The sequence below is a fragment of the Phaseolus vulgaris genome, chromosome 7, assembly GCF_051622355.1.
Source record: "Phaseolus vulgaris cultivar YP4 chromosome 7, ASM5162235v1, whole genome shotgun sequence".
NCBI lineage: Eukaryota > Viridiplantae > Streptophyta > Magnoliopsida > Fabales > Fabaceae > Phaseolus > Phaseolus vulgaris.
In genome coordinates, this window is record NC_143504.1 from 43043508 (window position 1) to 43059049 (window position 15542).

The window sequence follows — 15542 nt, forward strand, 5'->3', positions numbered from 1 at the left end:
TAAAAAATTATATGATTAAGTGACAATCTTGATTCTTAAGTATCACAATAAAGAATATATTCTATTTAATATAGAAATTTATCTATGATCTATCATTATTTATTTGATGATAATTGTTTTTTCAAATTAATATACATATACATTACAAGAAAATTATAAAATAATTAAATTTAGAGAAAAAAAAAGTAGTCACTATATCAACTAAATTAGATATTATTTTAAAGACTAAAAAATTATTTATATTTAAAATAGTTTCTATTATTATTAAAAATTTATAAAATAGTTTCTAAAGTGGTATTTAAATTAACTATCAAGATTTTAGTTACTAATATTTTAGATTCTAAATTAGTTTATAAAAGACTAATAGACACTAATTTAGAATATAAAGTATAAGTACCTAAAACTTTGATAGCTAATGGTTAGATACCAATTTAAAAAATTATTTTATAAACTTTTATTAATAATAAAAATTACTTATATATAAATAATTTTTTTAGTTTATAAAATGGTATCTAATTTAGTTAAATAATAATGAATTATTTTGATATCTAAAATTAATTTATATTTAATAATTTTTTGTAGTGATATAAATATATATATATATATATATAAATATAAGTTAACTATTTTGATAATTAAATAATTTAAATTATAAAATAATTAAATAACAAACTTAGAACTAAAAGTATAATATAATTCTTTTGGAAAATATATTAACTTATTGTTTTTTCACAACCATTCATTTTCTAGATCGAAATGGTTCATAAATACACCTAGACTTAGCAGTATATATATACCCATGTTAGGGTTTAAATGAAGATGCATGAATTGAATTTCTTGGATAATGGAAACCTATACATTACTTTGAACTTATTTGTGATTCACAGACGTAAGCCTGAGAAAAAAAATTAAGAATGTTTATCCAAGGTATTGTAGTTGATGTAACTGACATTTATATAAAGAAATTATTAGAAATTTTGAGCTAAACAAAAGTTTATTTATGTGAATAGATCCTAAGCCATTGCCTTCTTAATTGCTGCAGCCATTTCATCATAGGCTATTTCCCATGCATTGCTCAATTCTTCGTTCCATTTGTCTCCAACTGCTTCCTTTATTGTTTTCAGCAGTGCTTCTTTTACCACCTACCAATCAATCATGTTAGCTCTTATTATGATCATTAAATTTCATATTAAACTTTTGAAATGAGAAATGCTATGATATCCTCATTTATTATCCCATCACATTGGCTTATTCATTTTATTCTTGGATGATAAAAAAAATATCATAACATTACAATGATTTATTATTCATCATATACCGCAAATTGAGCATCGGTGACTTTTTTTTCAGCATGAACAGAACCAAGTTTGGCATCAGCCACCACTGTTCCTTTTGTTTTAAGTTGGACAGCAGAGTCTCGCACCTGGAATTCAAAAATCATCATGTCATACGAAAGAAAGAAATAATATATGATTACATGCAAAAATACTTTTAGCAGGAGAAGATGTTAGATTTGTAAAAACACCGTCTAAAATAATGTTCATTGAAGTTTTTTTTCGGTCAAAAACTATTTTTTAATTTATTGAACTCAAGATTAATTTTATTTCTGCACAAATCAAATATGAAGTTTGGTACTAAATTGATTGCTTTGACTGATTAGATTATAATCACTCATCCCTAACGCAACCTGTCAGACTGTCATATTTTAATTAAATACATGTTTAATATTAAAATCAGGTGAAAATATTATAATTTTACTTGTCATTCTTAAATCTGTTATTATCACTGCATTACATATGTTTTACTTGTAGTTTTTTAAAATGCCAACAAAAGTGAAAATGAATATTAAGAAAATTTAGAAACAATGGAGTTGAAGTAATGAAGGAAAGAAGATAGTGTGAGTAAAATGGGACAATATATGCAATCAAGAGGGTTTGGAATTAAAGATATCAAGTTGTTAATATTGACTTATTAGGAAAATAGAGATAGTGGTTAGGTGTAGAAAAAAAGGGTTTGTGGAAAGTTATTTTGGAGTGTAAGTATTGATAGAGAAACTTAAATAACAGGGAAAATAGTTAGCAGGCAGGAATCTAGGGGGTGGGGGAATATTATGAAAGGGACAAGTGATGGACAAGGGGGAGATTGGTTTAAGGATAATATTGTGTGAAAGTTAGGAAAGGTTAATATGATTTGTTTTTTGGAATGATAGGTGGATTTTGTGAAGACCCACTTATTGAAAGATATCCAAGATATATGTCAATTCCATCAATAAATAAGTGACACTCGAAGATCTAAGTAGATGGAATAATGAAATGTAGGAGTAAACCTAGAATGGAGAGTGGTTTAAATGGGAAGTAACTTAGTTAAATAAAATGATAAATAACTAGTTCGACTTAATCCCAGTCTATGTCCACGATTATAAATTTATTATAAACAATGAGATTTCAACACAAAATTTCTCTCAAGTAAACAAGTGAATTCTCAACTCTAAGTTAAGAAAAAATTGTTCAATACAAGATCCTTTATAAACAGACAAAATTTTCCAACTAACTCAACAAAAGATGCATCAAAATAAAAACGATTCACGTGCACAATGCTTCAGTGTTTTGGGACCATGAAAAACCAATGGAGGTTTGAAAGTTATACAGAAGAGATAGACAGTTTGAATAGAAGCTTCGGTTCAAAGAGAGGATCTTTTACCACAAGACAGTCTAAAGCCTCTAAATAGTCTACTACCTTTGAGATGACCTAGGAACCTTTGAACACGAATTTTTCTAAACCAATCTTCAAAAATCTTCATGTTGGTTTAGTACAAATCTTCTGAGTGATAAAACACTCACTTTCTCTAAACTCATTACAAGCATAATCACCTACAACTAGATTAAATCCAAAAAATGAAAGAACTTACTTTCAGGTAAAACCTTTGTGATCATATTAGAAGGATTATGATATGTTGAAACATTTGCCACATTCACAAATCCTCAAGCAATTTCTTCTCTCACGAAATGCAGTTTGACATCAATGTGCTTTGTTCTCTCATACTAGACTTGGTTCTTCAAAAGCTAAATAACGCTACTATTGTCATAGTAAATGATTACAACTTTGTCCTGCACTTTTAGCTCTTCTACTAATCCCTTAAGCCATAAAGCTTTTTTCGCAGCTTTTGCCATGGCAATATACTCTGCCTCAGTGGTTGAAATAGGCACTACCTTTCGGAAACTGGTCTTCCAAGTGATGGCAATACCATAAGCATTAAATACATAGTCAATGAGAGATTTTCTTGTGTTTAAAAACCCAAAGAAGTTTGAGATAAAAAAAAAACCCTTCTATCGAAACTTCTTCGATAGACCGTCTAGCTCCACCATAAACCAAGACTTTGAAGAGTGACATCTTCAAGTAACAAGTGATCCACTTAAGAGCTTGTTAATGTGCTCTACTAGGGTTAGACATAAAATTGCTTACAACACTCAGCATAAGTTATGCCAAGGCGTGTGCAAACCATATCGTACATAACAAAACCAACTAGATTAACATATCAAAGACCGCAAATATAGCATTGTTCCTCCCTCTTTTTAGGAGATTGTTCATCACTCAACTTGTAGTGGGAAGCAAGAGGTGTGGAAACAAATTTTAGGTTTGTCATGCCAAACTTATCAAGAATTTTTATGAGTCTCCTGAGACAAGTATAGATGCTTCAAATCACATCGTTTAGTGATCTCAATCCCTAATATCTTTCTAGTAGCTCCCAATTCTTTTATTTCACACTTGTTATTCAGCTTAGATTTAACCTTTTTTCACCAAGGGTTTACTATTTATTGTTATCTGAATATCATCTACCTATAGCAGCAATATAATGAACATACCATCTGCTATAAACTTGAAATAGACACAAGTATCATACTTGCTACGTTCAAAACCAATTCTAGCAATGAATTCATCAAATCGTCTATTCCATTGCCTTGAAGATTATTTCAGACCATACAAATATTTGCTTAATTTACAAACATAATATTCCCTTCCTTCTATCACAAATCCTTCTAGTTGCTTTATGTAGATAGTTTCATCCAAGTCTCCATAAAGGAAAACATTCTTAACATCTATTTGTTCCACCTCAAGGTTAAGCTCAATAACCATGGCTAACAACATCCTTGTGGATCTTTGTTTCTCAACAAGGGAGAAAACATCATTATAATTGACTCATTCCCTTTGTGTAAACCCTTTATCCACCAGTTTCGCCTTGAATCTTGGTTTATCAATTCCCGGAACCTTATCTTTTCATTTGAAAATCTATTTATAGTTTACCAACCTAGAACCTTGGGTCTACAAACCAGAATCTAGGTATTATTTAGATGAAGCGACTTCATCTCCTCAGTCATGGCGTTTATAAGTCATTGAGTCTTGCTCTACAAGAAAAATTGGTATTATATACTACACCAATCCGTATGTAAGACACTAAATTTTTTATGTAAAACATAGTTACATACGGATTACATATAAAAAAAATTGTATGTAAAACTGTCGTAGGTAGCTGTTACATACGGATTTAGAATTCGTATGTAATTACACCAGAAAGTTACAAACGGAAATATCCGTATGTAATTACTAATGTATTACATATTGAAAAATATGTTTGTAACTGTAATTTTGCTTTTTTTTGCATATCCAACTTTCTTCATCTCCCCTCTGAGCTTAGCAAGCATTGCCTGAATTACAGAGTTCTTTTCATGAGAACTATCCTTTGCTTGGAAAACATGGACTCTATTCTTTACTACAACCCATATATAACTAACATTTTTTTAATACTAATATCTCTCATTTCCTTCCTAATAGTAGTGGCTTTTTCCCATCTGCATTTAGGAATTACGAGAATTAGCAAAAGAACCATAAACAATGTTAATTCAAAAGGAATAGACAATTTTAGTTTTAGCTAAACATGTTAAAGCAACTGCAGAAAAATGAAAACCACCACAACAATAATACTAGCCTTATCCTACTAGATGTAGAAAAATGAAAAAAGAAAGTAAATTCTTTTGAAACTAATTAGGATGGGCTACTTACTCTACAAAATAAAATGAACAATCCAGCTAACTTGTCAATTCTATTCAAGAAGGAAACTTAGTTATCATAATTGTGAAGTTTTACCTGCCAGTAGATGCAAGCATGTTGGAAAACATTACATGGTTGCTAGAGTCATTAGGATCAAGCTGGAATAACTTTTTTATTACAATTTTCCCCAACTTTGTGTTCCCAATCATCTTACATGATCCGAGTAGAGCTCCCCGTACAAGTATTGGCATTCTTTTAATAAATTCATATGCACGATCTACCGAACCAGACCTCCCTAGAAGGTCCACAATACATGCATAATGCTCAGCGCTCGGTTCAATTTCATATTTCCCTCTCATGGCTTCAAATATATGCAAACCTCTTTCCACTACCCTTGCCTTACTACACGCTGACAATACCAAAACTAGTGTAACATAATTTGGTGTTATACCAAGCTTCTTAGTGTCATCTCCTCAAATAAACTCAATCTCATATCAACATCGCCTAAATGTGCATATCCATCTATCATTGCATTCCAAGTGATTAGGTTCTTCTCAAGCATTTCTCTAAAATTTGCTTTGCGTTCTCAATATATACTTCCGCATTTTCCATACAAATCAACAAATGCACTCCCAACAAATATATTCTCCTCGACACATGCTTTAATAGCAAGAGCATGAACTGGCCTGCCCAATTCAAGCCCTCCAAGCTCTGCAACGCACTGAGTACACTCGGTACAACATATTGGAATGAACCGTAAAACTGTTTTCTATTCCATTTTCATCATGAAAACCTAAAAATAAGTGTTGAAAAACACTTGAGTATGATGTTTCACACTCTTCACCTCCAATCTCGTTAAAACTTTGTTTGCCACATCTTTCAGCTTCCAACAATGAGATGGTGGTCGTAAAAACTAAGGTTGCGAATGGAGCTGGAAGAAATCGTGAATGGAGCTGGAAGAAATGTGTGGTTTGGGAATGAGGGTTACAGAAAATTCTGTGTGTAATGTATATTTACACATTGAATTAAATTCGTATGTAAATATCCGCATGTAACGCTCACTTTACATACGGATTTAAATCTGTATGTAATAATCAATATGTAAATAAACAATTTCTTGTAGTGTTGTCCTTATTTCCAAAGGCAGACGATACACTATAATGTTCATCTTCCAACACCTCACTAGCAACCACCAAGGAACAGGTTGTAAGCTTTGCATAACCATACCCCCTCTAAAGCTCTGATTGTTCTTCTAGTTCTGTCTCTTTTAGAATGTCTTCCCATTGCTACCAGGCCATCTCCAAAATTGGACGTCTTCATGTCAAACTTTTCATTTAATCTTTTGGGTTCAAGGAAACCTGAACCTCCTTAAGAAAAATGGTTTCTCTCCCATACAACAAGGTCTCCTTAAAATGATCATGCACATCTGGACAGATCATTACTCATCTTGTACAAGTACAACGCCTACTTGAAGTATGGACGATTCACTAGGGAGTTAGTCATATATAAGATTTTAAGCTTTGTCCATATTTTCACTACGGTCTTCTTCTTCGAGACTTACCTTAACACCTTGTCACCAAGACTCACACAATTGCACTATATGAGTATTCTCCAATAGCACAATCATGCCTTTTTCTATAATGGTTCTGTCAAGTTTGGATTCACTTTCCAAAGCTTCAAGGAGGTCCTATTGAACCAGAAGAGCATCTTCAACCGTCATAGCCCAAAATCATTCAAGGTAATGAATTTCTCAACCCCATACTTTCTTCGTTCCACACTCACTGAACCAATTTGTAAAGAAAACTCACAATTCACTGAACCATTTAATACACACAAACGCAAAACAAATAATAGAGGAAATCTCAAGAATTGAGAAAGTAAACAAGAACAAAATAAACAAAGAACTACATAGAGAAAATTTAACATGGTTTGACTGAAACTCAGTCTATGTACCACTATAAGAAAATCACTAAATAAAAACTAGGTTTAGAGACCAAAATAATTGGTTACTATTTGATTAAATTAAAGACCATTTTATAAACTAAAATATTTATTGGTATCTAAAGTAGTTTCTATTATTAATACGGATTTATAAAACGGTTTCTAAATTGATATCTAATTATTAGTTACCAATGTTTTAGCTACTTATTACTTTGTATTCTAAATTAGTCTTTTAGAGACTGATTTAGAATCTAAGATATTAGTAGCTAAAACCTTAATAGCTAATTTAGATACCAATTTAAAAATCATTTTATAAATTTTTATCAATAATAGAAACCACTTTATATATAAATAATTTTTAGCGACTAATTTTTTTTGTCTCAAATTTTGGTTACTATTTAATGATTTCTTTTGTAGTGTACATGGTCAGAAATTCACTATGGACAGAATCTGAGATTACAACAAGAAGTTTCTCTCAAGTCTTACAAGTGAATCTCAACTCAGAGTTAAGAAAAAACTATTTAGTACAAGGTCCTATATAATCAAACAAAATTGTCTAACTAACTCCCAACAAAAGACATGCCAAAACAAAAAATACATCACGTACACAATGATTGCGTTTGGGGAGCGTGAAACACCAACTAACACTTGAAAGTTATACATAAGAGGTAGACGGTTTGAACAAAAACTCCAGTTCGGATAGACAATCTTCAATCACTAGATGGTCTTTCGTCACAGGATACTCTAAAGCCTCTAGACAATTTACTATTTAAGAACTTTTAAACATAGATTTTTCTAGACCAATTTTCACACATCCAATTTTTTCTCTTGGAATTGAATGACAAACAAAATAATGTATGGAGATGTGCGTGGATTGAATTAATTTGGGTTATAGGTATCACTTTTAGAAACAAAATTAACACATGACATAGAGCTTTTCACGTTGACACGATTAAAAACATGGAAGTCGATGGAAGTGGATAGACAACAAATATCCAAGAGAAGTTTTCACATGTACACTTAAAAACATAGGGGTGCTTAGATAACAAATATCCAAAAGCATAGTTCACATTCTCTGGTGCCTTTTTTTTTTTATCAGCAATGAATAAATAAAATTAAAGGGGATACTTCAGGGGTATCCCAACCCATATACAGTAACCAGAAGTGGACTTCCTATATCATCCACAAGCGAAACTCTCCTTTATGGTTGGAGCAGAACAACCTTAAAGTGAGAAAACCCTACCCAAAAAAATAACCAACATCGGCGACCACCGATTACACATATGGTGAACGCCGCTTCATCGATCGGCGATCAGGTTGACCTATGGAGAACGCCGCTTCATCAACCGGCGATCATGTTGATCTTTGCATACCTACGGCGACCACCGACTACGCACATGGAGATCGCCGTTTCTTCAACCGGCGATCATGTTAACCTTGTATAACTTCAGCAACCTCCGACTACACACATATGGAGAACGCCGCTTCTTCGATCGGCGATCATGTTGACAGAACGCCGCTTCATCAACCGGCGATCATGTTGACCTTTGCATACCTTCGGCGACCACCGACTACACGACCGACGATCATGTTGACCTTTGCATACGGCCACCGACTACGCACGCTAGGAGATCGCCGTTTCATCTAATGGCAATCATATTGACCCGAACGCCGCTTCATCGACCGGCGATCATGTTGACCTTTGCATACCTTCGACGACCACCGACTACGCACGCATGGAGATCGCCTTTTCATCGACCGGCGATCATGTTGACCTTGCATATCTTCGGCGACCACCGACTACACACATATAGAGAGCGCCAAATCATCGACCGACGATCATACCTGTTCCTTGTTACATCATATCAGGTTCAATTGATACACATAAGGCACTGATTAAGATTCAAATGCCAATCAGAAAATGAATATGAGAAAGAACCTGCCCTATATTTCAACCATAACCAAGAGAGAAGCTGAGCCGCTTGAAAGATTTCCTTAGAATCGGGGACCCCTTGTCTAAAAATCACCCTATTTCTATGCTCCCATATACAACGTACAATCGCTGCCCACACTCCCTTCCATACCTGATTCTGTTTCTCGGTCATGTGAACAAGGTGGAAGTTCTCAAAATGGCTGCCAATATCCTTATTATTTGCTCCCAAGATACCGATCCATCTGCAGCATAACATCCACACCCGATGTACATAGATACAGTCTAGAAAGAGGTGCTGAGTGGTTTCTTCTGCCATGTTACAGAACACACATAGAGCTGAATTTACTATAATGCCCCGTGATTCCAGGTTCCTTTTAGTTGGTATTCTGTCCCAAAGAATTCTCCACGCAGTAATCATAACTTTTGGTAAAGCTTTGGTCTTCCACAACAAACTAAACACATCACTATTTGGTCTAGTGTCTTGGTTGGTCAGTAGGTTGTATGCAGATTTCACAGTGAAAATCCCCTTGGTATCCCCTCTCCATGTAATAAAATCCTTTACATCTTTATGTAAGACTTCCTTATCTAGAATTTCCAATAATTCCTCCTCCTGGTCCATTTCCCATTGGAACCTCTCCCTCCTCCATTTTAAGTTCCATTGCCATCCACCTTCTCCCCATAAACCGATCTCCCCCACTGTCATGCCTTGATGTAGGGACAAAGCGTATAATCTGGGATATAAATCCTTGAGCTTACTGTGACTAACCCAGTGATCTTCCCACATCCTAATTGAGTCACCAGACCGAACTTTCCATTCTACAGCCTTTTGAAACCACCATTCGCCCTCACCTTCTCTGCAGATTTTAAGTAGATCACTCCACCACCTTGATTGTTTTTTCCTCTGGCCATTGGTATTACTAGACGCCATTACATATTTAGACTTCAAAATATCTTTCCATTTTCCTTCTTCTTCACTCATCAACCTCCACTTCCATTTCGCCAATAGAGTAGAGTTGAATTTCCTAATATCTTTGATTCCTAACCCACCTTGTTCAAGAGGCTTACAAATGTTCTCCCACCTCTGGTGCCTTAATCCTATAGTATATATGTTTAAAATCTTTTAGGTAGCAGAAAAGACTTACAAAATAGGAAAACAGGCTGTAAATTTAGGTGGCAAGGTGAAATGATTAGGGGTTGTGAAGCTCGGATACGGCTAAAAAGGCGTCGTCGGTGTTTCCGATACACCGCGGACACGGACACACGGCGGAAGCGTGCCCGACACGGTGTGGGACGCTTTTTATTGGACCGGAAACGACCCTCTTTCTGGATACGCCGGAGGAGGCACGTTTCCCTCCTTGGACACGCTAGAAAAGCTAGAAAAAAAAAAACGCGGTTCAGTGTTTTAAAGACCTCTTCTCTTCCACACTAAATCTCAAACAAAATATTAAAATTTCCAAAAAGTAAAAGTTAAACATTATGTTAACAAAATATATTACTACATTTTAATTTATATATAGCCGTGTCCCGTGTCCTATAATTTTCAGTTTAGCCGTATCTCCGTATCTATGTCCGTGTCGTATCCATGTCCGTATCCGTGTCTGGGCTTCTTTGCAAGGATAAGCACAGGCTTTGTGCAGGAAAGCTGAGCACTAGGAGGTTGGGGCAGGTAGCCACTTACTGCAGAATGGGGTGAGAGCTGAAATGGATTTGTGGGTAGGAAAAGATTCAATGCATAGTGAAATCTGAGTTGTCAATGGGGCAAAAGGGTAGGTACCTGATCACCAAAGACTCAATACAATGTTGACAGTTCAGAAACTGATTCTGAGGGAGTGTAAACACAAAAATCAAACTTTGGGAGAAGGAATGATATCACAACAAAGTCTACTAAGAACCTCATCTGTTTACAAGTCTTTTGGGGTTTTAAAAGAACATAAACCTGAGATTATTGGGGCAAGGTCTAAGTGGCCCAAGCGGTTTTAGCTGCTAAAATGTATTGGATAGGTATAGTGTCTTGCAAGGTACATAACCATAATTTTAGTTGGATGAGACTTACCAATCCAAAAAGCTTTTCAGCATGTTCGGCGATCTTAGGATTATTGGGATCTACTCCATTGTGAAGAAATGAGAAGATGTTCTTTGCTTCTGGTTCCTTCTCCAGTATCCTTTTTATTTAATCAAACAAAAAGCAAAATAAGAAATTCTATATAGAGGATCTACTTCATATAATAAGAGTGAAAACTTACAAGGTGAAGAACGTAACACTATGACGAGAAAGGTTTCCCTTGAATGCCTCCCATGAGCTATTAACCAAGGCCTCTTGTTTCTCTGTGAAAGCGCCCATATTTCTTTCTCTATTTCTTTTCTATTCTTCTTCTATGCAACAATTTCACTTTCACATCCAATTATTCTCTATATATATGTATAGATGGTTTCGAGAGTGAGAGAAACTATAACTTCTTTTCTGTGATTCTAATTCAATATCTCTCTTCCCTTGTGGCGTGTGGAACATGTCAATCCAAATGATGAGGTGAATGTCAACTTTTCCAAAACATGTGATAAAAATCACTTTTAAATTAGTCAAAGTAAATACGGAATTCAAGTATTACTATGAATTTTTTAAATCTTTAATTTATTTTTCCTTTCAGCTTTGACGTAACTGTAATTCACGCTGTTACCTGCACAATTCACGCTGTTGAGTTTATAATATATAACATTTTTGTATATCATTACAATTTTAAATATTATAAATTATACTTTAATTTGATATAAACATATAAATATTATATTATGAATATTAATATCAAACTATATAGTTAAAATTTCAATCATAAAAAATACTCTAACAAATTTGAATAAAAGTATACATGTTATCCTTTTAACTTTTACTTGGTATAATTATCTTAATTAGTATAACGATAATTTTTTTTTAATATATGTTATGAATATATTTAAAGAAATTATTTGAATCAAATATTAGAATAACAATAACAATGTGTCATCTTAGTTCTTATTTCTTTTTAGTAAGAATAAGTTTGTATATAGTTTCTTGTTAAATTATATGTTTTGAATTAACAACTTATAATTTAATGTCAATTTTTATTTTTTTCATGTTAACATAAACTTGATTAAAGTAAGAAAATATTGATTATATTTAACAATATATAACTCTTCATTCTTCCCTTAATTCTTTATTTTAAGTGTCACAACCTTCTTAGGAAAGTATTTTTAGAGAATAAGAAGAATGCAACAAGAGACAAAGAGAGCACATCCTTACCTAGTTTCCACACCCAATCTCACGTATAAGAAAAATAACTTTCATCTCGAGTCACTTTATGTTGCCTCACTCACTATGACAAAATTTGAAATAATTAATTGTCTCATACATTATCCACATATTGATCGAGATATCTCTTGTGTCGCTGACAGTGAAAAAACTGAAGAGGAAAACAAGAGAAACATAGTTGAAGAAATTGAAGAGAAGAATGAGAGATTAAACTCAACAGTATGATGACAAGTTTCAGCACATCCATTTTTTTCGAATTGAAGGAGGAAGAAGATTGAAGTGATCATGAATTTAGAGATTATTTATTGTTATTTCTATTTATTTGTGGAGTTAGATTCGTTGAATTGTTTTTGTATGTTTTCTTGTTAAACTAAAGTTTTGGAAGGAAAACATGTTTCTTGCGGAGTTTTATGTGATAAATATAAATATATATAATGATAAAAAGTAAAAAAATATGAATAGAAAGGGTATATGTGTTTCCTATTAAAATAACTTCTTTAGAAGATATAAATTATGGATCGCAAACAGAACACTTTGTAAATACATAACTTGAGATTCTTTATCCAATAATAATATATAAATTAATTATTTTGAGCAACATTTTGAGCAAAATTTATTTATTACAGTTTAATTTAGGGCAATAGAAGCCAATTTATGCCTTTTTAATAGCTGCTGCCAATTCATCGTAGGCTAGTTCGAGAGCAGTGCTGAGTTCATCAGTCCATTTGTCTCCAACTGCTTCCTTTAATGTTTTAAGCAAAGCCTCTTTTACCACCTGCAATTCATACATACCCATGCTTTAGCTCTTATTTCATATCAAACTTCAAAATTTAACACTATAAAACAATATTCATTAACGCTACCAGAAACTGAGAATCGTTTACTCCTTTTTGAGAGTGGATAGAACCAAGTGCAGCATCAGCCACCACTGCTCCATTTGCTCGAAGTTGTGCAGCTGAATCACGCACCTACAATTTCAAAAATATCATAATATTATTATTAATTCATGAAACATCCAAAAATGACAAAAATTCACATAAAATTTGATTTGGTTGAGACTTACCAATCCAAAAAGGCTTTCAGCATGAGCCGTGAGCTTAGGATTAGTGGGATCTACTCCATTAGCAAGAAATGAAAACAAGTTCTTTGCTGCTGGTGCTTTCTCCAGTATCCTATTATTTTTATATATATTATTTCGTCAAACCAAAACACAAACAAACAAACAAAACACACATGTTTAAACAAAACACTTACGAGGTGTAGAACACAACACTGTATTGTGGAATGTTTCCCTTGAATGCTTCCCATGAGCTGTTCACCAGAGCCTCTTGCTTCTCAGTGAAAGCACCCATTTTTCTTTTCTACTTTTCTCTTATTTCTATCTCTTCAATTCAAGTTATGCAACAACTTCACATCCTCTACTTCTTTATATAGAAACCTAATTGGAGTCAGAAAAACTAAATCATATGTCTCTTGTAATTGGCTTGTTGAGTTGAGGGTGTCAATTGGCATGACGAAAAGCCAATAATCTTTTCAAATAATAAAAGAATTCAGTTAATCAAAGTAAATTCGTAATTTAATTACAAGTGTGGTTAACACATGCCCTAAGGACATTAATTAAGAAATTAAAAGAAAAAAAGATTCTGCATTTTTTGTATTACAAATTATACAACAAATGCAACACCCAAAAATAATCTATACTTGTCCAGTATATGTAAAAATCAAAACTAATATAAATATATATTTTATACATTGTTTTTAACCACATGTTTTCAAAATATAGAATAAAAGAAAGTAGAAATGAAATATTACATCTCTAAATCTGCATGTGAGCACCTAGAATCAAACATCAAATATTGTCATTATATAATTATTAATAGACTTATTTAGACCAATAATTCAATAATTTTATTAATTTAAAATACCTTATTACGATATATACATTCGTAAGTTATACATAGATTTTTATATCAATGAAGTTACACCTTTAAAAGATTTCTATAATAAGCAACTAAGTCAGATTCACATTTTATGATTTTAGCCAAAGGTCAAACTCACCTATCAAATATCACAATAAAAATATTATTAATAAAAATTAATATAATAAATAACTTTAAAAATGTTATTTTATATATAATATAATGAATTATTTCTACTTTAATCAAACATTAAATTTGAGGAGTTAAATTATTTTTAAAAATAACTTTAAATTCCTAGACACTAACACTGTTTTTCTTTGAATTTGAAAGGTTAATACAATTTTTTTTTTTAATTTGAGATCAAAGTTGGCTTCACCCTATTGTAGAAGGGTGACTTTAGGATTTTCCTTTTTCTCAACAAACAGTTGTCAGGAAAAAAATTTAAATGTTGTGTAAACTTTTAACTAAATAATGTACGTAAATTAAATAAAATTACAGAATGATTTCTTGAAAATTTATAAAGGCAATTTAGTGTGGTGGAGGAGTATAGCGTTTAAGGATCTTTTACCCGATTAAGAGTGTGTTAGCTTCTCACCCTATTAGAAAATTATTAAATAAAAGCTAATTTTAGAAATTAAAAATAATTAGTTGTTATATTGATTAAATTATATACTATTTTAAAGACTAAAAAAAATTTAGTTTATAAATTATTTTCTATTATTGATAAATAGTTTTTATATCGGTACCTAATAGTTACTAAGGTTTTAATTATCAATTATTTAAATTCTAAGTTTGGTAGAAAAAATCTTGATTAGTAATGAAATATCAATTTAAAAAATATTTATCAATAATAGAAACTAATAATTTTTTTAATTTAAAAAATAGTATCTAATTTAGTCAATATAACAACTAATTATTTTAATCTCTAAAATTGATTTATATTTAATGATTTGATTGGAGTGTTAAGCTTTTAAGGGTTGAACTTTTGGAAATTGGAATACAGCTTAGGGTAAACTCATGATTCTTTTGAAATATAAAATTTCATTACAAGCATGTAATAGAAACCAATTTTTAGAAACAAAAAATAATTAGTTGCTATAGTGACTAAATTATAAACTATTTTAGAGACTAAAAAAATTTGGTTTCTTAATAAGTTTCTATTATTGTTAAATGATTTCTAAATTGATATGTAATTTGCTACCAATGTTTTAACTACCAATTATTTAGATTCTAAATTTGGTAGCAAAACTCTTGGTTGCTAATTAGATACCAATTTAGAAATTATTTAACAATAATAGAAACTAATTTAGAAACCAAATTTTTTTGGTCTCTAAAATAGGCTCTAATTTAGTCACTATAGCAACTAATTATTTTTTATTTCTAAAAATTGATTTTTATTTCATGATTTTCTTGTAGTGTT

At 32.0% G+C, this 15542-nt stretch overlaps 2 protein-coding genes across 2 annotated transcripts; both read right to left on the reverse strand.

Moving 5' to 3' along the window:
• Positions 1 to 802: 802 nt before the first annotated feature.
• LOC137828855 (leghemoglobin 4) lies at positions 803 to 11356 on the reverse strand. The gene is made up of 4 exons (XM_068635593.2): positions 11164 to 11356; positions 10974 to 11082; positions 1319 to 1423; positions 803 to 1142 (listed from the first exon to the last, which is right to left on the reverse strand). Exons 1-4 carry the CDS (start codon positions 11259 to 11261, stop codon positions 1014 to 1016), a joined length of 441 nt encoding a protein of 146 aa, XP_068491694.1. The 5' UTR covers positions 11262 to 11356; the 3' UTR covers positions 803 to 1013.
• A 1388-nt stretch (positions 11357 to 12744) lies between these two features.
• LOC137828856 (leghemoglobin alpha) lies at positions 12745 to 13606 on the reverse strand. The gene is made up of 4 exons (XM_068635594.2): positions 13458 to 13606; positions 13267 to 13375; positions 13067 to 13171; positions 12745 to 12978 (listed from the first exon to the last, which is right to left on the reverse strand). The coding sequence occupies exons 1-4, from the start codon at positions 13553 to 13555 to the stop codon at positions 12856 to 12858; spliced, it is 435 nt and encodes a 144-aa protein (XP_068491695.1). The 5' UTR covers positions 13556 to 13606; the 3' UTR covers positions 12745 to 12855.
• Positions 13607 to 15542: the final 1936 nt, after the last annotated feature.